At 38.2% G+C, this 27508-nt stretch overlaps 1 protein-coding gene across 7 annotated transcripts in view; it reads left to right on the top strand.

Moving 5' to 3' along the window:
• The window catches only part of sema5ba (sema domain, seven thrombospondin repeats (type 1 and type 1-like), transmembrane domain (TM) and short cytoplasmic domain, (semaphorin) 5Ba), a 131581-nt gene that overhangs the window by 38051 nt on the left and 66022 nt on the right, over positions 1-27508 (top strand). For all 7 annotated transcript variants that reach the window (XM_056754515.1, XM_056754518.1, XM_056754519.1 and 4 more), the window contains one exon: positions 16706-16946. In XM_056754515.1, the coding sequence (XP_056610493.1) occupies positions 16760-16946 (187 nt within the window). In that variant the 5' untranslated portion in view covers positions 16706-16759. The remainder of the gene's footprint in view (positions 1-16705; positions 16947-27508) is intronic.

Here is a 27508-nt window from a genome sequence, read left to right as displayed (position 1 = left end):
TTTAGTCACCCAAAAACATTCTGTCTATTCAAGCTCATGTGGTTCAATACATGTTATATGACTCTGTCTTATTTGGAACACAAAAAAAGGTATTTTGAGATATGTTTAAGGGGTTTTGTATACATTCAATGAAATTCAATGGGAGCCAATGTTGTTTGGTTTTCCGTGTTCTTCAAACTATCTTCTTTTGTGTTCTGCAGAAGAAAGTCATACCGGTTAAAGAATTTTTTATTGTACTCGTTTTTGTTGTATTTCAATTGATTATTTTATTTGATTGTATTTGATTATTTTAATTTAATTTATTCTGATAAAAGAATTTGTATTTTTGGGTGAACTATACCTTATACAAATAGATCGACATTACACCAAGATATTTTCACATTTTTTTTTAATTAAATGCAAAATGTAGTTCCAGTACATTCATGAGATGACTGTCACATGATTTTACGGCTAGTTTGTGTGGTGGAACTGACAGCACCTCCCCATTCCACCCAACATGGTTGTCTTATCTTGCATATACAAAGAAAGAAAACATTTCCTTGCATCACTGATTTTGTCTCATTATTTAATTTCTTAAATGAATGTTTTAGAAGTGATCTGTCAGAGCTGTGACTAGGTAGTTAGCGCACGAGTTGGCCTGTGGCATTTTCCCTCATAGTTTCATGTTGTCTGTCTAACAGGGGGTGAAAAAGGTTTAAAAACGGGAAATATTATCCACAGACTAACCCACAAAAAATAGTGCGTTTAAGATCCTGGTAAAGCATCAAGACTACAAAAGATATCAGTGGACTGAGGGGAGGGAGAGGTGGCTTGACACACAGTTGCTTTTGCATCAGCCAGAAACCTATCATATTGCATAAGCTTTGAAATCTTTGGTTCCGCTCCAGACCTCTTTGGACCTATTGAAAGCTAAACCAATGAATCATCATCTAACACAACATACCTTAAGCTACAAAAGGTTGATGTGAGCTCGGCATGCAATCTGATCGTGTCAGCACTGTGGATGGAGATGATGATAATATGTAACCCCAGGCTATCTGTGATAGACACGTACAGTATTACTGACTCCTGGGCAATTGGAGAAAGGTGCGTTACTGGATAGGGCCGGACGTGGCCACGCTTTGAGCCCAGATTGGGGAATGACCTGTTTAGCCTGCTCATTACTGGGTCTGGCCACCCACACATTTCTCCACAACTACAGACTAGATGATGTGAGGGGTTATGTTCACGTTATGCACCTGATCTATGTATTTGTGGGCACTAGAGATGCTCGGATACTTAATTTCTCCACCGATTCAGATTCTGAAGCTTAAACGAATATTTCTTCACTTTCCGAATGTTACTAATTCATATAATGACTATTAATATTGAACATCAAACTGGGGATGTTTCGTAACATTTTCTATAGACAATTCAAAAAAATTTATCGACTGATGACGATTATTGGCCGAAATATATCAGTGCATCTCTAGTGCACACTTAAGCATTTGTGTTAAAAGGGATAAAAACACAAAAATGAAAATTCTGTCATCATTTACTCACCCTCAAATTGTTCCAAACCTATATAATTTTTATTGGTTTGTTAACACAAAGGAAGATATTAGAAAGAATGTCAGTAAGCAAACAGATCTCATCCCGCATTTACTGCCATATTATGGAAAATAAGTACTTTGGGAGTCAATGGAAGATGAGATCTGTTTACTTAATGACATTCTTCCAAATATCTTCCTTTGTGTTAAGCAGAACAAAGAAATGTATATAGGTTTGGAACAATCGGAGGGTGAGTAACTGATGAAAGAATTTTCATTTTTGGCTGAACTGTCCCTTTAATTGTTAAGACATCACTTATTAGTTTTCAAAGCGAAATCGTATTGGTTAAAATGCTTTACAAAGCTGTATGTTAAATATCTATGATTATTTTTTCTATCATTACTTTTGGTCAACAATAACCAATGAGAAGTGTTGAAAACATCTTTTTAATGTTTATTTATAAAAAATATATTGTTTTTCCCTTTTCTGAGAAGTAGAAGGTTTTTAGATGCATAAACAGCTGTGGTTTCTGACAGACAATTTACTTGTCATTGGTAATGGTTTCACTCTGGGCTTTGAAGTTGCGTGTCAAAACATTACATTTAAGATCCTTTTAAATGGCCTATTTTGTGAAAAATTGTCAATTTGGCACTCCTCCAAGCCTGGCGTGGATATGGGTAAACTGTCTCCGCGAAAACCTTGATAAAAAAGTGACCATTCCACAATGAATACTTATGCGTTAGATTGGGTTCTGAGATCTACTGGCCTGCATTCTGTTGAAAAACTGTCCCGAGTCACACTAGTTATTAAGGGTTGGATGAAAAAATCGATTCACATATGAATCGCGATTCAGTCCTCTAGTGATTCTTATCGATTGACAGATTTCCAAATATCGATTTTCTAGTTAATTTAACAATTGTTGATGTTGTCGGAACAAAAAAGGCTGAACTTTTTTGTGGGAGCGGAGAGGCACCCGGACAGTCGTGAGGCCGTGCATTTTAAGCTCTGCAACAGCGATGGAGGGGGTAGAAGAAACACACCCCGTCCCATTTTTAGCAATGGCAAGTTTTTGGAAAACTTTGATTTTATCAACTCTATGGAAAGAAGGAGCTTGACAAGACGTATTCAATATTCAAGCTCTGTAAAGCAAAGGTGAAGTATTTTGAGAACATTAAATGTAAAGGCTCACATCGAACGCCATCATTCTTGCAAAAGGAATAAAATCTAAACATATATCACATCGAATTGTAAGGGAGGATTGTTATCAAAAATCGAATCATGACCCCAAGAATCGTGACGAATCAAATCGCGAGGTACCAAAGGATTCCCAAATTCGTGGGTTCGATCCCAGGGGATCGCACATAGTCAGAAACAAATATGTAACTTGTGTTACATAAAACTATCTGCAAAATGCCTATCTGTAATGTAAATGTAGCCTCATATACCTTACATTTAAATTTAGGCATTTGGCAGACGCTTTTATCCAAAGCGACTTACATTGCTTTATCCTATACATTTTACATAGGTATTTGCAATCCCGGGGGGCACGGTGGCTTAGTTGTTAGCACGTTCGCCTCACACCTCCAGGGTTGGGGGTTCGATTCCCGCTTCCGACTTGTGTGTGTGGAGTTTGCATGTTCTCCCCGTGCCGTGGTTTCCTCCGGGTACTCCGGTTTCCTCCCCTGGTCCCTGGTCCAAAGACGGTCCAAAGTAGGTTGATTGGCATATCTGGAAAAAAATGTCCGTAGGGTGTGAGTGCGTGAGTGAGTGAATGAGTGAGTGTGTGTGCCCTGCGATGGGTTGGCACTCCATCCAGGGTGTATCCTGCCTTGATGCCCGATGACTCCTGAGATAGGCACAGGCTCCCCGTGACCCGAGGTAGTTCGGATAAACGGTAGAAAATGGAATGGAATGGAATTTGCAATCCCCTGGGATCGAACCCACAACCTTGCGTTGTTAACCTCATCCGAAGAGCTCTGATTGGATCCTCAGGAGGCGATCAGCAAGCTGTAATTTGCATGCTTTTCTTAATCAGCATCTCTCTTTGACCTTCAGTCAAGCAGCAAAGTAGCATCCTGCAGGATTACAATGCATTGTGGGATTTACTGAACAGTTGCTGATACTTTTGTGAGTGAAACTCTGTGTTTTATTCACTGACTGCCTGTAGTTAAGTCTAAATGCACTCCTAATACTTCATAAATGAGTACTTTGTTTCTTTTCATCATAAACATTGCTAGGTAATATTTTACTTTCTTATTTTACAGAAAAATGTGCTATTTGCTGGTGCTGTTAAAATCGTGCTACCTCCCATTGATAGCAAATGAAGTTTTGTTGTGAGTGTTTGGAGATACATATTTTGGAATATCATAGCAGTTTTTCATAAAACAGCGAAGAGCTTTATATTCAGACACACTGTACACTAAGCACTAAGCAGACGTTTTTCGAGCACTTTTGGCATTTTAAAGAGCTGATTCAGTTTCCAGGTTGGCGTTATGTAGCGATACTGTAATGTTCCAGTTCCAGCACTGTATGCTAAAAGGGGTACTTCGACAAGCTGGCACACAAAACTAACCCACAAGAGTGGGAATTGTGCCGTGCAATTTACGTTCGGCACTGATTTTCTGGGCACGATGGACCGCTAACTGGTTTGCATAATTCCTTTATTGAATCGGCCACTAAACGCACACTGCATTTGCAAATAAGTGTCAGTCACAGTGGCCACAATTCATTCCTAATGAATCCCCCTCACACATCTCTTGCTCGGAGCGGTTCCGTCACAGTCGACGCAAACCGGCCAGATAAGTCGATAAGCACCTTTTTTTGCATTCAGCTAGAACTGCAGTTGGAAATTAAATGCCGGCACTTGCAATCAAGTCGCGCTTTTAATGGAGTTTGTGCTACTCTGAGCGCTATTGAGGTTTTGCTCTTTCTAGGGTCTTTGAAGAGGCACTTCAGGGATGAAATGGCTGAGCTGATCACGACCAGCATCGCTTCAATGCTCTGCTCAACTTGATGATTGCTCTCTCACTCTTGCGCCAACCACCGGTAGACCAATTGGCCCACACCAAATGGAACTGTCTCACAGTTATGACAGATGTTTTTATTGTGTTTGTATGTCTGTGTGGTTCTAGATCCACTTTGAAATATGGTCAAGACCTTTGTTTTAAAAAAACGTCCACTGGATTGGACGAGCTCTCACGTAAAGTTTTGAGCTTTCATATTGTTTTGACCTAATTTTGTTGGTGCATTGACGCATGGCTTTGCTTTTAATGTACTGTGTTACTCCCACACATCTAGAAGCTCTGAAAATCAGTCAAACAAACTTGTGCGCACTCAAAACACCTACCTACACTCTCGATGGCGGTTTCACTCTAGAATTGCAGATAAGTGCGAAATTGCATAGTTTCAGATGCCAACCTGCCCCGAAGGCTCTTTCTGATATGCCCCTTTTCCGGGAATGGAGCTTTGATACGTTATCATGCATTCCTGGACACGGCGAGGGTCTCCGCCAATTGTCTGAGTCAGATTATCGTTTTTATGTATTCGCGAATCGCGTTCTATAGGACAACCTTGCGGCGTTTCGCCATACACGTTCATGCGTGAGATGAATGACTTCAGTCTGATTGCCATGACCCACTCCTCACCCTCATACCAAAAGGGTTCTTTATGCAGCTTTCTTTCTATTTTGCTGTGAATTTAGTAATTCCGACATTAACCGCGTAGACCTCCATCACACCCCCATTCCATTGCCTTCAGGGCCCCCTTTGTCCTTCCATCGGCCCTGATGGTGCACATTGGAGCAGGCATTAAAGAGATTTGGTGTGACTCAGCCTTTGAGGAATTAGACATGCTCATTATAACCCTGACCGACCTGAGCCCAGATCTGGGGCGTGGGGTGAGAGAAAAAGTTTTAGGAAAAAAGCTGAATGTTGCCTTTTTTGGTTGTCCCTGTATTGCCTTTTCTTATGCTTTGTTTGGTTCGGAGAAACTCTAAGATTTATTTTACAAACATTTTTTGAACGTTCAACCTGTGAAGAGTGTTTTATTTTGTTTGGCTTCTGTCTTAAATTGTTCACCCAAAAATGAAAATGTTATTATTTACCCACCCACCCACCTACATGTTGTTCCAAACCTGAATTACTTTGTTTTTTTATGAAACACAAAAAGAGAAACTCTAAACACTGGGCAATTACAATGAATAGGGACTGAATCATTCTTTTGAGTCAAATCTTTTCAATCAATCACAATCAATATGGCTTCAAACAACTTGGGATAAAATATATAACTTTCCCTGTAGTAGGCTAGTGCTAAGTGGTAAAGCAATGGCAAGGACATGGGCGTTATGTAATATGACGTAAATACATAGCAAGTTGTTAATATTGTTAAAATGTAAATAATTGTAAAATTGTAAATTAATTGTTAATCTTAAAACAAAAAAAGCAAAGAATCCTTTTGTCAAGTTTTGAATGATGAGGATGTTTAAATGATAACAGAAGTTTTATTTCTTCTTGAACTCCTCTTGTGAATGGGAAAATGACAAGTGTGAAATGCTTACAAATGTATTTTTCTTCCAGAAAACCTGTTTAATTTGTAGACAATGAGATTCTCATTGTGGAGCTCTCCTTGTATTTTTAGGCTAATTGAGAAACAGGTGTTTCTTAACCCTCCACTGCAAATGAGACCTCCCACAATCTGAGCTGCAGAGTTTCTAAATGGCTTTGTGCTTCACTGGTCCTCATCAGCATTCCTGCAGTGCTGAAGCTAATGACAAGGTTACCCTGGTGTAATGTGCCATCTAGATGACTGATTTCTCCTACTTTTGGTATTTATGAGGACTTATGAGTGCACACAAGATGCTAAACCTGGAGAATATTATAAGTGGTAATCAGTGTGCCAGGACTGACAGGAATTACTGATGGAAACATTATTCTCCAAATCGAAATTACTGTTAAACTATAAGATTTTCTTGTAAATAAAGCAATATACCACCAGACATTTGCATATTGTCAAGGTGACATTGCTGGGATGTTGATAGATGCAGTGTGACAGTAAACTGATGTTTAGTCACAAGGGTTTGTGTTGTTCAGATGCAACAAGGTTGAAAAGGTCGGCTATCTTTTATAGACCTTTAAGCGGCCCTAACACACAGGGTTTCTTCCAATCTCATATTAATCTTGAGTACCTATGGAGTAGCATTGCATACGTCGTATCTCTGAAGAGTATTTAGTTTGATCATATTTATAATAGATAGATACAGCTGTACATTTACTTCTGAAATCATATGGCGTGTGTGGGGGTGAGGGGTAGGCTGAACACATTGTCAACAAAACACAGACAGCAGTTTCACTCACCGCATGCGGTTCATGTCCGGCATCTTTTAGCGCTGGGATGGTATCATATATCAGTTTCAAACGATCTCCAAATCCAGCGTTATAACCACCGTTTATAAAACATTCATCAACCAAATGCAGTGAACAAACAAACACCTGAACTTCGTGAACATATGCTCTCTCTCTCTCTCTCTCTCTCTCTCTCTCTCTCCTACACACAAGTGAATGTGACGTCTGCGCATGCTCCTTCTCCTGCTGTCCATCCTGCCACTTGCTTTTCTGAGATAATTGTCCAATAAGGGACTAAGAAAAATGGTTACAAAACAGTTTTATATGTTCGAAAAAAAACTTTCCGAAACCTGTATGATCGCTGGGGGAGTGTATTGAGCACAGAAATACTACGTGATACGCCCAACTCGTTTTTTGACAAGTTGACCTTGAAAGAAGTAAAGAACTCAGAATGCATGACAAATCGTTGCAGCACCCCTTTAAAAGTTTGTAAATGTTCTGTTTATTTGTTTATAATGTTTATTATTTTGATGGACAAATGTATATTACATTTTTTTTTAAACATAATCATTTTTTGTCAAAGTATACTAAACTTTATATACTGAACGTTTAATAATTTTTTGGGGGATTTTTTTTGCGATATTTTGTTGTTTTCTTTGGGAATATTTGGTAAATAAAAAGTACTTTCAAAGGTATTTAATTAACATATAAAACAATGCAAATTACCTAATTATTTAACAATTTTCAGCAAAATTATGTTACATTATATCAATATTGTCTGTGATGTAAAATTACTTACATGATTATGGTCAAACTGTCCAATTCTTTTTCTTGTTTCCAGTGTTTGATATAAAAATGCAATTTCAGCCTTAAAGTGACTCACAATTTGTCATGATTACATTATGGAAAGCAGCGTGCTGTGAGGAGAGGTCTTAGCGCAGCGGCAGGTGACAGGGTACAGCTGCTGAAGTCATGTGACTTGCAGCCAGAGAAATCAACACAGCTGGCAACCCAACAGCCTGTGTAATGTGAAAGTCTCCCCTTTAACTTCGATTTTGGAAAGATCGATATGCCCCAGTATGGTTTTGAAAACTGATAACAAAATTAAACACGTTTATGAACCTCTCACGATTCAAAGATGGAGAGTTATGAGTGGAAAGAAAAATATTAAGTCATTCATAAATTTGATTTGTTAACACGATTTTTATTTTGTAGCAGTGTTTAAAATGCCATAGACTGTCTTGTGTCCTTTCTTATTGTGCTTGGAGAATTTCCATTAATATAAAATTACCAGTGTTGGGGAAGCTACTTTGAAACTGTAGTTAGATAAGCTACAAGCTACTCATCAATAAAAGTAGTTAAGTTACAGCTTAGCTACACATTTGAAAAAGCAGTTAGCTACACTACAAGTTACTATAAAAAAGTAGCTAGCTACATTGAAACTACTTTGATTTTAGAGTGTCATTGTATATAAAGAATAACTGATTCATTGTAAATGAAAAATATTTTAAAAAACAATGTAATACAATACAGTTATGATTTCAGTGTTGTTTTATTTTGTAAACTACACAGTACGCAAGTTAAAGTTAAACTCAAATTTATCTCAAGTTTGCAAAATGTAGACAATGTGAATTATTAAAACAACAGAAAGAACAAATGTTGGGCCAAATAACTCACCTGCATGTGTTTCCTTAAATTTGTGCTTAAAGTCTTTGATGCAGACTTTTAATTTTTAGTTTTGAAAAGAATACATAAAAACGTGTAACCATTACTGTTTGCATCTTTAAGAGACATGAACTTGGACAAATAAGGCCATGAGCAATTAATCACTGAGGGTCAAGCCAGCCGCCGTTTAGATTTGGATGCGCAGATATTGAGTGGTTTACCGTAAATTCCAGGAATGCTGCTTTTAAAGCTTTATTTAAATGTAGAGGATCCGTGTCTCTTGTCAATAACCTATTTTTAATAAGTAGAAAAAACGGATGGTGGGTTTCAGTTGGGGCCGTCCCGCAATATATGCACACCATATGGATTGTTTTACTGTAGCGTTTTGGAGAAATACAGTTTTCCACTTTAAAAGGCTATAGAAACATTATACATCTTCCGATTCTGAATCTGAAATTCAGTCGACATGCCTTGCTCCATCCTGGATGGATGTGTGTGTGTCAAGTTAACTTCGGCAAATTAACGTAATCATCAGACGCGATCTGAATATTGTGCGTAAGCCGCGAGATGCGTCACAGGACACTAGCTGGCAGTAATGCAAACATTTTCAGTAGTAAGTAAGGTGACGACGCATGTGCTCAGTGCGCTGCACTACTTATTGCTTTAAAGTTCGTCGCAATGGAATGTTGCGAGTAGCGTTTGGGCACGCTACACCGCTACCTGCTTGTAAAAGTATTTAACTACCGGAAAAGCTACACTGTTTTAAAAGTAACTTAACTACCGTCAAGCTACAGAAAAATGTAGTTAAATTAGTAGCGTCGCTACTTGTAGTTAGCTAATCCCCAACACTGAAAATTACCACAAATTTTTAACCTGTTAAAATTAAGATTTTGTTTTGGTATGAACAGATCTTTTCTTTAGTTTCCAGTGGTTTGGTAGGTGTCTTGTTCGCTATAGATGCTGAAGCTGCCTTGATTGCTATTTGTCAAAGCAATAAGGTTAAATGGCAATTCCTTTACAGAAAATGTGTATCTGTCAGCATGATTTAGAGTGTTAATACTTATTTATCCTTAATTTTACTAAATTAACAGGTTAAATTGACAGTTCTGTTCATTTACCATGTTATAGAGTACATAACATGAGATCATGAAAATGACATTTCATGCAGTGTGTAATGCAAACGAGTTGTCCCTTTTATCCGATGCAATATACAATGTAATTTGGTTTTCTGTTCCCAAGAAATCAAACCCATGACCTTGTAAACACATTGCTCTACCAGCTGAGCTACAGAAGAAACACTTTCGGTGTTGATTATGTTTTTCTAGCAACTGGGCTGGAGTATCTCAAAGCAACAGCTCTATGTTCCTTCCCAGTGTGTTCTCAGAGCAGATTGTTCATCTCTCTCTCATGATGGGCAGCCCGGAAAGTGCCACCAGTGAAGTCTTACAATCTGCTCACATCCAGACACCAGACTCAACACGATATCCCCTGATAGATCTGGATGCTCTTATCTCAATTGATGAGGTGTTAAATAAAGAAGTGCTGCTCATTATGAGAGATTCTGTTTGCTCTTTGGCTACGCTTGTTGTCTTGTCTCGGCGGGGGCTTAGGTTTTGCGGGAGGCGGCAAACACGCCGTCTTCCACGATTGTCCGACAGTGTTAACGACTTGTTCATTAGCCAGGTCTGTTTCCATGGAAACATGCGAGGGGCTTGGGTAACAGGGAGAAGCCTGCCAGCACATTTTATCGCGCCTGATCCGGATCTATTGACAGAAACGCTGCGTGTGCATTCATTAATTTAATGGAGGGAAGTTCCTTAAGCGCACACGGTCCAGAGATAAGTGACCGTCCACTGTTACTCTCCGGTTCTCTTTGGAATCTAGCAGAGTGTCTCGGTGTTTAACGCTTTAAAAAAAGACAGATTACACATGTCATAAAGTTCAATAAGCCATATTGTGAGTATCCAGTAGGAAAAGAGGTTTAAGTGTTTTTTTTGGCTTGCGTCGTCTTCTGCCACTTTGTTGAACGCACTAGTATCTACTCCACTCCAAAGCCTGCTGAGAAGTGCCACCAGCTGTTTCGCCTTAATTTGTTAGTGTGGGCAGTGCTTGTGTACGGACATGTCTGTGTAGATCTTTAATGCTTTTGCTATTTAGGATTGGGAATAATTAGTTCACAGCTGTTGGGTCCCTGTTGAGAAGCGAGCACTTAGCGACTGCTTTTGAACTTCACGTATGCGTGCTTGTTTTGTGTGCATTCGCTTTTTATGTGTTGATCTTTCTCAGACTTGTCTCTTGGGTTTAGCACAGATGGTACAAAGTCACATCAGCACTCGTCTCTTACTGTATGTTTACAGGCTTGGCTTGCTTCCTCTGACGTCCATCGGAAGCACAAGTCCCCAGTTACACTTTTATGCTGTGGCAGGATCTGCAACAGATCCAAACCCAGAAGGGTGTACAAAGTAAAGCAGAAAAATAGCAATTTCCTACTCCCGTTCTTCCAACTTCCGCTTCTTTCTCACTTTCTGATTCACATTTGATCCGTGGCACATATTGTACTGTAGTCTCTGAAATCTGCTGCAGTGCTTCCCAAATTTATTAGACCACCACCACCCAATGTGTATTGGTTATTACCCAAAGCATTTTTTATGTTTCTGTAATGGTTAATCCGCCATAATGTGTAATCTCTTTAGTCATAGTAGTATTCCTTATGCCAAAATATACTTATTGTTGTTATTTTCGGTTTTCGAGTTTATTGTTTTTCAAGAAAGGCACAAAAATAGTAAAGCACTTAATTTTTTTATTCAGAAGTCCACTTACAGTTATGTACAGCCCTACAGCCCTATTCTTCCTGACTAAATGATGTCACTATTCTGAGTTTTTGGAAAAACTCCAGAAGGAATCCGCAAAAATAGGAGCGAGGCCTTCCTTAGAGAAGAGGAAGAGCCGCTGGAGTAGTGTTTGGTTCTCTGTTCTCTCTGTGTTTGAGATTGTAAACATTTGACTGATCTACGCGCTGAACTACTTTCACTTTCATTAGTCCTACAGCTGGTAATAAGAATTCAGTTACACACATTCTTAGAGAACAAACGGTCAAATAATAGCTTCCATGACTTTAACTTCGGCTGTGAAAGCTGATCTATGTAATACACTGATTTTGTGTGCGTGTGCGCATACCTCTTAAACACCTATGGGAAATTGCCTTTGAAGTCCTGCTTGCAACTGTCTCCTGGTCAATCTGCTTGTTTTATTATGCACCTTGGGTCGATCAATCAGCATGTGTTTAACTGATGAAGTGAAGTTTACGCCATTGTTACTGTTTATTGCTAAAAGCCAAAGCTTATTACGTGCAATGAGAGGGGCACCGACCAATCACAACAGCCTGAGAAGAAGAAGCTCGCTGATATGGTATGGGTGGGACACCTTCCGACACACGCTCTAAGCGGGGAACCAATCATGACAGACCTGATCAGCCCCATCAATCAGAGTGTTTCGAAAAGGAGGGACAATATATAGACCGAAGAAATCCAATCGTTTTTTTTTAGAAGAGGGACAGCGGTCAACAAAAGACTTGAAATATATGAAATATAAAGCGTTTTTTGAAACTAGAAACATGAACAGTCATTGTTAAACACCCAAAAAAACATATTCAAAGCCTAAAAAAAGCAAAAGAATGGCTCCTTTAAAATATTCACATTTTCTCTTTATTTTGACTAGTGGTCCAATAAATGTAATTTAAGTGATAAAACAGTGCATTATAAAGATTATGTCAGTCGTTTTGTAGTTACCTTATTCCCTACATTTGTTTTTTTCCCTTTTTTACCCATAATGCACTTTTGAATGAATGACAATGGATGTACGACACATCCAAAATCTACCCTCCTAGAAAGGGTATGATGTGTACTTTGAAAAGTAAACAGTTGACTTCATAGCAATTCACCTCCCATGTTCATTTGCCTAATTAGTTCCCCACTGTTGCAAGAGAGATAATTGAGCAGCCATCATGATAATCTGCAACATAACCAAGCTAATAATTTCTTATTGATTGACTCATTTAATGGAGAAACTGAAAATGAGCCGCCGGTGCTGCTCGGTGGATTGCATGAATTCGCTCTTGTTTTTAAAAGCACTTAAAGGCCATTACATGCCGCAGTGTTAACTCAGACTCTGCATGGACTTGATGATGTGCTGCCTGCATCTCTGTGCCTCTGAACTCTGTATATCATGTCTGCAGTGAAATGGCATTAATGTGGGAGGTGCTTTACTTTGAGAGGCTTATTTCAGACGTTTTATGGGTTATTAGCTGTGTGACTATGGCTATATACAATGTAATGCTTTGGGAGTGACAACTTTTTTGAAATGCAGGATTTAATCTTTTAAATTAGGATTACTACTATTCATGAAATAAAGACTCTTGACCATGAAAAACATGCTTGACATTGCAACCGTTCTGGTGCTTTTTGTCTGTAAACAAGGAATGTGTTTAACTTTATTTAGTTTAACTTTAAATAACCATACAGAAAGAATAGATAGTGTGTCTTTATTTGTGTTTTTGAAGGCTTGTGTTATATAAAGCGATAAAAGTTGTTTAAACAAATTGCATAAGTTAAAAGTCTCAGACAAGATAATGCATGGGAGCACTTACATTTTTACGACATAGGTAAATAGTGTATAATCGTAAAACAACCATATGTTAAATAAAGGGTTTATGGTTTGTACAGCTTTATGTTTGATTCTACAGCTGATCTGTTCGAGAATGTTTACCGGATATACTTGCTTTGTAATGTTCATTGCTGTAAAATACATAAAACAGTTTATATTCAGTTTTCCTTGACTTGTTTAGAGCTGCTTAAATTAGACGCTACTGTATGTTTAGGGAAATGGAGTTTATTCTTGCTAATGGGTGCACTGGGTTCCAGTTATCAGAAAGTGGGCGTTCAATTAAACCTCAGTCTTCCAGTTCCGCTGTCCTGTCTGCTGTAGCCTATCAACCTGCTTCGAGTTCTATGAGGTGTGAGGTGCGTGTCAAGCAGCCAGCAAATACTACGTGTAAGAAGATTGACAGGTGGCTGGTGGTAGAGAGAGCGATGATTGTGCTAACTCCTGCGTGTTGTAATATGACTGCATTGGGACTGCTCTGAGAAAAGATGGAGATGTCATGCCTCCCCTCACCTCTAATAAGATCGGCAGTGATATTAAAACTCCTCCGCAGCTGAAGGAGACGGAAGTGCACTGGTGCTTAAGGGGTTTTTATGCTGATCAAGTCAAGCCAGTACTTACTGCCAGAAACTTTTAACAGCAATGCCCCAACCTCACTTCTCACCTCGGAGAGTTCAATTACCGAATGAGAATATTGACAGACATGTTTTAGCATTATTATATCATCGTCATTTATTTGATGGACAAGCTGGAAGTTCTAGCCGTGAAATTGTCAAATGTTGTTGACCTAAGGGCGCCTCTGAAGAGTTTGTTTCGTTGACAGAGCACGTTTTACATGACATATGTTGGTGAAAACTCTCAATAACAATTATTTAGGTTTACATGAGTGTTTATTTGCTTTTTTGTCACAAGTAATCTGTAAATAAATCAGTCAGAAGATATTCAGTGTTTGTTTATTTGCCTTTAATGTATGTGGAGCGAGATTTAATTTGATATTAAAGGGATAGTTCACCCAAAAATTAACATTCTTTTATCATTTATTCACCCTCATGTCATTTAAACCTGTATGACTTTCTTTCTTCTACAGAATACAAAACAAGATATTTTAAATAATGTTGATATCTTTATTATCCAAACAACACTGAACACATTGACCTTCATTGCTTGGGCACAAAACCATTTCTCAAAATATCCTCTTTTGTGTTCCACAGAAAAGATATACAGGTTTCAACCCCACAAAGGAAAGTAAATAATGACAGAAGTTTAGGGGGGGTTTATCCATTTAATTTTGTTATGGGAAACCTGACAGCCTTTGTCTTATTGGTCTAAACTTAAATGCCATGGTTGCATCATGTCACTTAGCACTTTTGCGTTCACTGTGGACGGAACTTGTCCTTTTCAGGACAGAGTTACAATAAAACTATCACTTTAGGCAACTGTCTTTAAGACAGTATGTAAATTACCTATATTTTGATTTTCTGACTTGTTCACTCGTGAAATGAGTATCAGCGCCTGTAGCAGCGGGTCAGCGAAATCCTTCAAGAACACTTTCTGTGCAAAGCCTGCAGTGCATTGTGACAATATCACAAAACATTCAGGGCTGAACTTAACTGCACAAACTGTTCAGGTCAGAATGAAATGAACTTTTCATGTCAACAAAATTTTTATTTTGCAGGCAACTTTCCGTGAACTTTGCTTTTGCAATGATACAGAACAAGAAAAATGTAATTTGACTTGACGTACCCACATAAAGATGAACAACCTGGAATTTCATGTTTTGAAAGCAAATAGAGGCCAAATTGATAGATTTCAGTTTTAATTCTTGATATGATGCCTTCATTAACTCTGTCATTGTACAAAAACAAGTTACAAGACCTAAAATAATAAGAAAAGTGTATTTGTGGTATTTATTTGGGCTGTCAACGTCAACGTTAAAAATATTCAACTCCAACGCAACATCCGTTTTTTCTGTCATCATTGCCTTACATTACATTATATAATCACGCTCTTATTCATATATCTTATTCAAGGCCTTTAAACTATTAAGGCGTGATTTGAAATGGTTTTATTGACACGTCCAGTATAGATTGACAGTTCTGGCTGTGGAACACGTCTCAAAGCAACGTGATGGCAGTCCCGTCTGGTGTACACATGGGCTAAAGGCTGCGTCAGAATCTGTCAGACAGCGCATGCACCAGTATTAACTTCTCTTTCGTGCTTGAATGAACAAAAACACACAAGATTATGTCAGGAAGCAGATTTTGTCTAGAATTTTCGCAAGCACAGTCTTTAACGAGTTAAATAAAGTCTTAAAGGGGTCATATGGTGCGAAGACATGGTTTTATGGGTCTTTGGGGCTTTATAAGATCTCCATACATGTATTAGACACTGGAATTGCAATTACATTCTATCTAAAAGCTAATAATATACATGTGACCCTGGACAATAAAGCCAGTCTTATGGGTACATTTTTCGAAATCTACATTTTTACATAATTTGAAAGCTGAACAATTAAGCTTTCTATTTATGTATAGGTTGTTAGGATATGATAATATCTGCCGGAGATATAACTGTTTACATTTTTGGAATCTGAGGGTGCAAAAGAATCAAAATATTGAGATAATTGGCTCTGAAGTTGTAAATAACAGGCAGTGTTACTTTTCATCCACTCACATAAATAAAGTTTTGATATATTTAGGGCAGGAAATTTACAAAATATCTTCATGGAACATGATCTTTACTTAATATCCTAATGACTTTTGGCATCAAAGAAAATTAGATAATTTTGACCCATACAATATATTTTTGTATGTTCCAGTGCTACTTACATTTACATTTACATTTAGACATTTAGCAGATGCTTTTATCCAGTGATCATGTGGTGAGCCGTGGACAGCGAGCCCCTCCATGACACCCTGAAGACTGGTTGACACCCTGAAGACACCCTCAAGACTGGTTTTGAGATCAAGGGTCACATATAAGATAATATTTGTTTTAGCCGTGTCATTTCACCCCTTCAAATGAATGCAATGAGTAGTGAAAATAGGAAGCGCATTGGATCTGCTCAGAGCGGCAGCTCTTAATGGTGGAACTTCTTAAACTTGCAGCTGTTATTCAAAAAACAAAAGAAAAGAAGAAATCAATGTGATTTTGTAGCTTTTATGAGGATTCTTCTGTATTGAGAGTTATTATAATGGATTTGAAAAATAACATATGTAATAAAGAAACCAGTTGCAAAGCCAACAATATTAGAATGTTGGCTTTCATTCATAAAATGATGCTAAAGAAATGTGTTTATTATCAATGAATGTGAAATTATTAGATGTGTGTGATTAGTAAGGAAATGTTTTTAATCGATTGACAGCACTAAAATAAACCTTAAACATAATAAGTTTAATTTCACTATACGTCTGCGATTAATCGTAGTTAATTGCACGAAACGGGTTTAAAAGTTCTAATATATTTATAGCCTTAGTATTTACTTCCGTCTCATTTTTGTCTCCCTCCTGTAGGTGCATTCAAGAGGCCCACCTTGGCAGCTAGAGGAGAGGTCGGCCTCCGTCACCATGACAGTGTTGCCACGGGTCGTGGCTTCCCTGGCTGTGCCCGGCCTTATCCTCTGTTTCATCACGCTTCCATTTCCTGTTATACTATCCCAGAGGCCCCCGGTCCCCACAGAGCCCGCCCCCAGCCCTGCCCCTCACACAAGGCCGGAGTGTATCCGTCTAGAGCACCCCATCATCTCTATCCAAGGTGATGCATACACCTGACTTTTGTGAATATTTCAGCTTAGCCTTTTCATCGAAGCTATCTTGGCGTTCCCAAAAGTTGCCTGTTGTAAGATTCACCTATATTTATTCAGAACGTTTTCTAAGCGTTGAGGACCCAAGTGCCTGGTGCTGTGTGTTGTTTATCGCTGTCCTATATTTGCCAGGGTCAGACTGTACATCTACATTTTTTGTTCTGTATATCTTCATCATGGGTGCAACACATTTGTCAGATAGAGATGGAGTGTGTTACAGATGGCAAGCTCTGATGGACGTACTGCAGAAGAGATAAATGTCTTTCAATTCTCCAAGATTTCTATCTGCCTGCATTCTAGCACACAAAATAAAATCCAAGAATTTGGAGCCATTGGTTGAAAAGCTTTATGCAAACATGTTTTTACACTGTGAGAACATAGAACACATTTTTTGTTTAGACGACGGGTGTTTTGATGAATGTATGGTCTGTTGAAGGTTACTGTGGGGACAGTTTGGATTTGTTTGACTCTGAGGGATATGATAGAGATAGCAGATTGAAGCCTCATGGGGGGCGGGAGAATTGGATGACCAGGGGGCTTTATATTATATATTAAACCTGCCTGGAATTGAGACCGCCATGGCTCATATGGACATCGCCTATGGCACCCTTCTTTTATTGCTACCGAAAATTCGGGTTGCATTTTGATTTTTCATTTTATACTTTATCAAAGTGGCAGGATTTTTTCCCCTTTCGAGGGTGTTGAAATAGGGCTAGAATTACAAACACCCTTGTTTGCAAAGTTAGAAAACACTGCTATTTGCGAAACAAGCAGTAAATTGTAAAGCTGGATAAGAAAGGTGCTATCTTTTTGTTCCGCAATTTTATCGGCAAGGTGACTATTTCTTTTCATTTTTTGCGGTATCCTATTTCTTTCCGTCATTTTAGCTCTTCTGAGCGCACGCACTGTGGCGTAACTTTCATGATAACAGGTGTTGAACAATTGGCTTTGCATTGTAAGCAAGCACACCTCACATACCTCACCAAATACCTCTTCTTATGTTTACTCAATGGTTTGAAAGACCCATAGTACACCTCCATTCCTTCTTTTATGTAAAATCAGTGGTACGGTAGCCTGTGAACAATGTTGGCTCTACTTAGGTTCTTTGATAGTTGAGATTTTTGTAATTGGCAGTTTTGGACAGCTACTCAGTTGAGTCTCCTGAGGCGTACCGGGGGCCCCTTATCTCTGATCTTGACAAGGTCCATGGCCTCACACATGCCTTTGAACCTTTCTAAAGATAAACCATGGAAATGATCCTCTTTTGAGATAGTTAAGCATGGTGGAGCATCGTCTTTTCTTCTTTCCGAATGTCTTTTGGGGTGTAGAGACTTACAGGAACAGTTCACCCAAAAATGAAAGTTCTCTCATCATTTAATCAGCCTCGAGTTGTTTCAAACTTGTATATATTTTTTTGTTTTGATGAACACAGAGAAAGATATTTGGAAGAATGCTTGTTACCAAACAGTTCTTGGCCACCATAGACTGCCATTGTAGGAAAAATTGCTTTATTAATTTCTTTGTTCTGTTGAACACCAAAGAAGATATTTTGAATAATTTGGGAAAGCAAACACTTTTCCCACTTTTGAGTACCGTTGTAATTCAATGGTGGCCAAGAGCTGCTTGGTTACAAGCATTCTTCCAAATATCTTTCTCTGTGTTTATCAGAACAAAGAAATTTACACAGATTTGTAATAATTTGAGGGAGAACAGAATGTTTTTGGGGTGAAATGGCCCTTTAACAACTGCATTAGAGGTTGACTTGTTTTAAGTCTTTTTATTTAGAAACAAGAAAGCATTGTTTGGAAAAAAGGTTGAATTTTAGGGAAATTGAGTATACATAAAACATGCCTATAATTTTAATATGTGAAACCATTTTTGCATTGCATTCAATTCAGTATGACATTTTATATTAAAATGTATTTATACAAACATTTGTTTTGGTAATGTTTTATTAATAATGCCCAATGTTAGTAAAAAAGTTAGCTTCTTGCAACAAAATATATTTATATTTTAGCCTGTCATAACTTTTACATCCTCTCTCTGACCCTGAGGTTGCTTTTTGCTGTGACTTTTGGTCATCAGTGTGAGCATCCTCCTTGCATAGAAAATAAGAGAGCTTTTTTTAGAAGGTCCAATATAGTTCTGGCCTCATCATTCTTTGCAAAACCTGCGTTGCATTGTGGCTGGTTCATAAAACAATGCTACATGGTTCTAAGGTCAGAATGGAATTAGGGAACCTTTCACTATACAGTGTCTTACTCTTTACGCTCTGGCAGTTGGAATATTCTTTAGTGTTTTGTTATAGCCAGCAGTCTGTTTCTGTTTCAACAAGCAGTTTCTTCAGGATTACCTCACCATGACTAGACAAGCCAACAGGTATCATTGATGTGTAAATGTGGACGGCCAGCTTGTGCAACATTCTGAAACTGTACAGACATTGACACATGATGTTTTTTAACTTGCTTTCAATAGAGGTTTTTTTAGGACAAAGCATGGACATATTTTCCAGAATGTTTGCATGGTATACTGCAATATTTCCAAATGTCAAAGAAAGAATCCTTAATAGCTTTCCTGTAGCTCAGTGGTAAGAATATCGTGCCAACAACGCAAAGTTGTGGGTTCAATCCCAGGGGATTGCACATACCTATGTATAAATGTATAGGACATTGCAATGTAAGTCGCTTTGGATAAAAGCGTCTGCTAAAATGCGTAAATGTAAATGTTAGTATGACTAACACTTTAAAGTAAAAGTTCACCCAGAAATGAAAAGTCATTTCAAACCTGTATGACTAGTCAGTTCAAACCTGTATGACCTTCTTCTGCAGGACAAAAAAGAAAATATTTTAAAGAATGTTGATAACCGAACAACGCCAGCACCCATTCGCTTCAACAATGCAAGTCAATGGGTGCCGGTTACCAAAATTTTTCTAAATATCTTCTTTTGTGTTCTGCAGAAGAAAGAAAGTCATACAGGTTTGAAATAACACGGGAGTGAGTAAATTATGACAGATTGTTCATTTTTGGTGCAAACTGTCACTTTAAAAAACACGACTACAGAGATGTTTTTTGTTGTTATATGATACCAACTCATTAAAAGTAACTTGATACCTATTTACTTCAGAGAAATTTTCTCACTGGTTATACGTGACAGTCACATCTAAAAGCATGGCAGTGATATCTGTAAACACGCAGTAGCAATAACATGCTGATACTACAAGGAATTTCAGATGAGTTTAGATATCTCGGGACATTGCATGAATGGATTTGTGTGTACGTGTTCCTCTACGAGTAAACCAGCACAATCTCATCTGTATTTTAGTCTATACAAGGATTTCAACATACACTATCATCTCCAACACATTGAAGTTCACCCGAAAAATCACCCTCTTGTCATTTCAGACCCCTTATGACTATCTTCAGAACACCAAAAAACATTTGCTGAAGAATGTTAGTAACCAAATATTCACTTCTATTGTACAGACACAAAACCAATTCCAGTCAATTTGTAGTGCTGCTGTTGTTCTGTTACCAACATTGTTCAAAATATCTTGTTTTGTGTTTTGCAGAAGAAAGAAGGTCATACAGATTTGAAATGAAAAGAGGGTTAATAAATGATGACAGAATTCCCAGTTTTGGTTGAACTATCCCTTTAAGCTTCTGGAACCGTTGGGGTCTTTTTGACAAAGATTGCAGGATAAAACTTCAATCATAAAATGATAGCATTTGGACATAGATTTAAAAAAAACACTGATTTATAAGCTAATGTTGGATATGGTGTGTGTTTGGATGTCCAATGCCAGGAATTTAATGGAAATCTCTAACCTGTTAAACTTGAATTACAGTAATCTGTCCCAAGAGGACTGGTGTCACAGGGCCAATCTCTACCTTCCATTCTCCTGTCTTTGTAATTGGCTCGAAAGTGTTAGTCTCGTCTGTAGAACATGTTCAGAAACCGATCTCTCGTGGGTAATAATGCGATTGTTTAACCACCGGCTTTCCATAAAAGGACCTTGAGGAAAAATAGTTGCTTTACCTTGGGCCCTTTTGCTGTCTCACTATACTTAATTGGTCTGTAACATCAGAGGTACCGATGTTTGAAAGGTCTTGTCACGTTGTCCAATGTTCTGTCCCCAAAGAGACAAAAAGTAGCTCTTGGGGTTGCTGTTAACTTTGCTTCAAGTGAGTCTAACCTTGGGGTTCAATTGGAAGGCAATTGGAAGGCAAGGCTTACATTTGCTGACTGTGAATGAAATGAAACTTGGTAAGTGGTTTGAACAGATAGCAGCGGCCTCCATGTCGTGCTCCAGCGTCTCCGCACTTCTGCTTGCCCTTTTCCATCCATTGTAGACAGTGACGTGCTACGCTTGAATGGACGTCTGAAATTGCCAGAGCTGAATGTTTCTCTCATTGGCTTTGTGAAAGGTGTTCTTTCAGACCTTTGCCTGGTTGAACCGGCCCTCGATTTATGGCCTTATCCCCCAAATGCCCTTAACCGAGTTCATCCGCTCCTGTTGTGCCGGGGCATTTCTTGCGGCGGTCTCATTGTCTTCCTATTTCTATAATCGGAGCGCCGTCCGGCTAAGAGGATTTAAATGCCTGTGGGGCTCTCCACTCATGCAGTGACCACCGGTTCCCTAGAGATACAACAACATGGAAATCACAGCAGGCATGTGGAAGGAGACCAGAAGACAAAACAAAAGCAAATTCTGTTTTTAGATAAGCTGCAGTCTGCATCTTCTGATAAGATTGTCTGATGAGAGATGGGCCGGTCTTTTGAGTAGAGAGATGGAAAATAACACAATAAGAATAATGTGGCTTTAATCAACATATGTGGATGTCTTTCTCCTCCGAGCTTTTTGACTTTTCAAAGGTGACATTACCTGATGAGGGTGTGGCTTTGTATCCATGGTAATCCATATTCACTTTCTTATATTGACTTTAGAAGAGCGGCTACTGATGTTGTATTGAATTGGTTTCACCTTGTTGCTCTAGAAAAGTATTTCTCAAAGACAACTTGTTTATACCTCATACAAGTAGTGCATACAAATAATGGTCGGTCGTGTCTACCCCATGACTATATACAGACATTGTGAATTTTATAGCTTAATTGTACACCATTAAAGGGACAGTTCACTCCAAAAATCTAAATTCTGTCTTTATTTACTAAAAATAAATAATTGTTCCAAATCTGTATACATTTCTTTCTTCTAATGAACACAGAGAAAGATATTTGGAAGAGTGCTTGTAAGCAAAATGCCAGCATGGACAACCATAGGAAAATTGCCTTGTATTGAACACAAAAGAAGATATTTTGAAGAATGTGAGAAAGCCAATAATTCTGGGGCACTTTTGACTACCATTGTAGTTCTTGGTAGTCAATGGTGGCCAAGAACTGTTTGGTTACAAGCCTTCTTCCAAATATATTTCTTTGTGTTCATCATATCAATGAAATGTATACAGATTTGGAACAACACTTTTTTTTTATGTGTACTGTCCCTTTAATGTGTATAAACAGACATTTTAAGTTACATAACATACCATGTTATGTATGGATTTTCTATAATAAATTGGTCGTTAAGACAGAAATTTGGACAATGTATTGTTTGTACATGTGACCTGGTCTATGAAAACCAGACTAAAGTCTCACAATCAAATTTTGAGATAACCAGCAGCAGTTTGATTTCAACCATTCATTTCACTATGATTTCAATCTTCAACATGTCTATACTCAGTCAATATTAAATAAATCAATGTTATATTATCACAGAATGTTCTTTACATTATTTATATATGATGAATTATGAAATATTATTTTCACAACAAATGTGGGTTTACACTTTTCACAACCTGTGTCACAAATATGCGACAAAACTTATTTAAATCCTTCTCATTTGTTATAGTGTTGTGATCCTCATATGAATAATTGTAGTCGCATGTTTGTGGTTTTTATACGCTGAGATGCACATAAACATTTATTCACTGTGTAGGGAATGACCCAGAAGTGACATACCAAACAAACAAACAAACATTGTAACATTATTGCAGTTTGTGAAAAATCTGTGATTTAAAACTCCCATTATACAGTATACAAAGTTCAACAAGGTGTTTGTTCAATCTGGGCAATATGATTTGGTCCCAATACGTTTTCCAGAGTTTCGAATGTGTCCCAATAAATGTGAAAATATCTGTAGATATTTAGAAGAATCTAAATCTGCTGTATGATATAAATTAGTCACATGATTAGTTGTTTACCATGGCAATATTTTCGCCCAAACTTCCTGTTTTATCTTCCTCCCGGGTTGTAGCATAAATAAGCAGTCATTCCTAAATCTGTTAAAGTGAACAAACAATAATGATCATGATTTATTTCCTTGGGAGCGTTTAAGATGCTGACAGTTGAACCCGCTCTTGTTCTTTGGATCCGGTGGCAAATGCATTAATCTCTTCCACGGTGTGTTTGGAGAGGAAACGCAATAATCGTCCATCAACTCTTTTCTGGACTGCTCCCCATTTTTAGTTTTTGTCTATGGATTACTGGGCAGCATGCATTGCTTGATGATGTGTGGAAACTGTCCTTGCATATAAAACCACAGATTACTCAACTCAACTCAACTCAACTCAACTTTATTTATATAGCGCTTTTTACAATTTTCATTGTTACAAAGCAGCTGTACATGAGACACATTTAATACAAGTATGAATTCTAAAGCAGCCCCCCCGGCCAGGCAGAAAGTGCAAAACAATATGCAAACGGTGGTGAGGAACCCAAAACTCCCATCGAGAAAAAAAACCTCAGGGGAACCCAGGCCCAACCAGGGGATTCCAGTTCCCCTCTGGCAAAAGCTGCTGCCTCTGCACAAGCTCAACAGTGCTTGCACAACAAGGCTTAGTAAAAATATAAAAATTAAGGATTAAAGATTATCATTAACAATCTAATAGCATTTGAAATGTTGTAGGAAAAACAAAGTTGTCGCGTCCTTTATCCAGCTCTATCCTCTTAGCACTTGTCAGGTCACCGCTTTCCATTCTCAGCTCTGCCATCAGGTCTGGGCATGAACTGCATCCTGCGGTAACCTTGGAACAAAGAGACAAGACTGGCTGAGAGTAGAGTACTGTTCTGCACTCTTTGATGCAACAAGTGCATCATTTGTTGTGGGATGTGTTCCTGGTTCCGGTTGATCTAGATAATGCAGCCTAAATCCTCTGAGGATTAATATTATGGAGGTGTAGTGTATGCAAGATTAAAAAGATGAGTCTTTAGTCTAGATTTAAACTGACAGAGTGTGTCTGCCTCCCGGACCGTGCAGGGAAGAATATTCCAAAGTTTAGGCGCTAGATAAGAAAACGATCTACCACCTGCACTTGATTTTGAAATTCTAGGTATTACCCACTGACAGGACCCCTTAGAGCGTAATGTACGTGGAGGTCTGTAATACAATAGAAGTTCATTCAAATACTGCGGCGCTAGACCATGTAGGGCTTTATAGGTAATAAGCAAGATCTTAAAGTTAATGCGATGCTTTATAGGTAACCAGTGCAAGGTTGACAGAACCGGGGTTATATGCTCATACTTTTTTGTACGTGTAAGAACTCGAGCTGCCGCGTTTTGAACCAGTTGCAGTTTTTGTAATAGGCCCGCAGGGCAACCACCTAGAAGTGCATTACAGTAATCTAGTCTTGATGTCATGAATGCATGAATTAATTTCTCTGCATCTGAAAGTGACAGTATATGACGTAATTTAGATATATTCTTAAAATGGAAAAATGCAATTTTACAGGTGTTTGCGACATGGCTTTCAAATGAGAGAGTACTGTCGAATACAACGCCAAGATTCTTAGCTGATGACGAGGATTTTATGGAGCATCCGTCAATCGTTAAGCAGTATTCTTGGTTGTTACGCATAGCAGTTTTCGGTCCAGTAAGTAACACTTCTGTTTTGTCCGAGTTTAGTAGTAAAAAATTGTTACTCATCCACATTTTTAAGTCAACTATGCAATCCTTTATTCGATGAAACTGCTGGGTTTCATGAGGCATCGAGGAAATATAAAGTTGAGTATCATCAGCATAACAGTGAAAGCTAATTCCGTGTCGCTTTATTATATCTCCTAGAGGTAGCATGTATAATGCGAAGAGCAGGGGTCCCAAGACTGAGCCCTGTGGTACACCGTACTGGACTTGTGATTTGCGGGACACCTCATTGTTTATTGCTACAAATTGAAAACGGTCGGATAAATAAGACTTAAACCATTTCAATGCTATTCCGTTAATGCCAACGTAATTTTCGAGTCTATGTAGAAGTATGCTGTGGTCAATGGTGTCAAATGCAGCACTGAGGTCTAGCAGCACCAATAACGAAATACAGCCACGGTCAGACGCTAAAAGCAGATCATTTGTAACTCTGATCAAAGCAGTCTCTGTACTGTGACATGCTCGAAATCCAGACTGGAATTCATCATTAATGTCATTCCTTTGGAGGAAGGAGCATAATTGAGTTGAAACTACTTTTTCCAGAACTTTAGATATAAAAGGTAAATTCGATATAGGCCTGTAATTCCCTAGTTCTTTAGGGTCGAGTTTGGTTTTTTTTAAAAGAGGCCTTATAACAGCCACCTTAAATGCTTTAGGCACATGTCCTAATGTCAGAGATGAGTTAATAATACTAAGAAGAGGATCTATAATTTCTGGAAGCATTTCTTTCAGTAGTTTTGTAGGTATAGGGTCTAGCACGCATGTTGTTGATTTGGATGATCTAATGATTTTAGAGAGTTCATCGTGATCTACTGTAGAAAATAATTGCAATTTCTCCTTAGGGGTGCTGTAGTTAGTTTGTTCAGCGGATTTCACTACAGGTTGCATTGTTATAATTTTTTCTCTTATATCTTGGATTTTACTCGTGAAGTAGTTCATAAATTCATCACTGTTATGCTGATAATCAGAATCTGACGTCGATGACAACTTATTTTTTGTTAATTTAGACACGGTGTTAAATAAGAATCTAGGGTTGTGATGGTTTTCCTCTATTAGTGTTGAAAAGTAGGCGGATCTAGACGTTTTTAATGCATTCCTGTAATTTCGAGTACTATCCTTCCATGCTATACGAAATACCTCTAAATTCGTTTTCTTAAAGTTGCGCTCCATTTTACGGGATGCCTTTTTTAGAGTCTGAGTGTGTTCATTATACCACGGTGTTGGGCTGCTATTTTTAATTTTCTTTAAACGCAGAGGAGCAACTATGTCTAATATTTCCGAGAAAGTAGAGTTAAAATTTTCAATAGTAGTGTCAAAATCGTCAACGTTATTACTCATGCTAGATATTTTAGACAATTCAGGCAGATTATCGAGAAACGCATCTTTGGTAGTTGAAGTGATCGTTCTACCATATTTGTAACAAGGAGTTTGATTTGCAGCCGTAGGCCATTGAAGCAAACATAATATCAGATGATGATCCGAAATATCTTCACTCTGCTGAACGATTTTAACATCGTCCACATTTATACCATAAGAAACTATTAAATCTAAAGTATGATTACGAAGGTGAGTGGGTCCTGACACATGTTGACTAACGCCCATGGAGTTAAGAGTGTCTTTGAAAGCCAGTCCCAAGGCATCTGTATCATTGTCTACATGGATATTAAAGTCACCGACGACAAGGACTTTATCTGCGGCCAGTACTAGTTCTGATAAGAACCCACCAAAATCTTTAATAAAATCTGTGTGGTGCCCTGGAGGCCTATATACAATAGCTAGAATAAATTTTAAAAATGTTTTGTCCTTAGTATTAGGTGTCGATACGTGAAGTACCATGACTTCAAAAGAATTGTATTTAAAATTAGACTTCTGAGAGGTAATAAAAGAATTCTTGTAAAGTGCAGCGACACCTCCCCCTCTACCTTTTAGACGAGGCTCGTGTTTATAGTAATAATCATGGGGAACGGATTCATTTAGAGTAATAAAATCATCTGGCTTTAGCCATGTTTCTGTCAAACAAAGCATGTCTATTTTATGATCGGTTATCAAATCGTTAACAAAAAGTGCTTTATTTGGGAGAGATCTAATATTAAGCAATCCGAGTCGTAACAGCTGATTATCTGTATTTTGTTCATGTTTGATTTGTTTAACGTTTATTAAATTACTTTCAAGAGGTTTACGCAATATCTTATGTTTGCTAATCCGGGGGACAGACACAGTCTCTATTTTATGTTGTTTGTAAGAAGGGATTATTACATGTTGTATATTTTGTGTATTCTGTAACGCGAGACGGCAAGCAGACAGTTGGTTAAGCCATTCTGTCTCCTTCCTGACCTGGGCCCTAGGTAGTCAGATTTTAGCATTATTAAGACTGTGTGCCAAATTTCTAGAGAGGAGGGAAACCCCATCCCAGGAGGGATGGAGACCATCTCGTTTCAACAGGTCAGGTCTGCCCTCAAAACTCTTCCAGTTATTTATAAAATCTATGTTATTCATATTACATGTTAATCTCACTGGGGCTTTAACATATACAATTTTTTT

Source organism: Triplophysa dalaica, chromosome 8 (assembly GCF_015846415.1).
Source record: "Triplophysa dalaica isolate WHDGS20190420 chromosome 8, ASM1584641v1, whole genome shotgun sequence".
Classification (NCBI taxonomy): Eukaryota; Metazoa; Chordata; class Actinopteri; order Cypriniformes; family Nemacheilidae; genus Triplophysa; species Triplophysa dalaica.
Note: the sequence above shows the minus strand (reverse complement) of the source record. Positions and strands in the feature narration are given on the sequence as shown.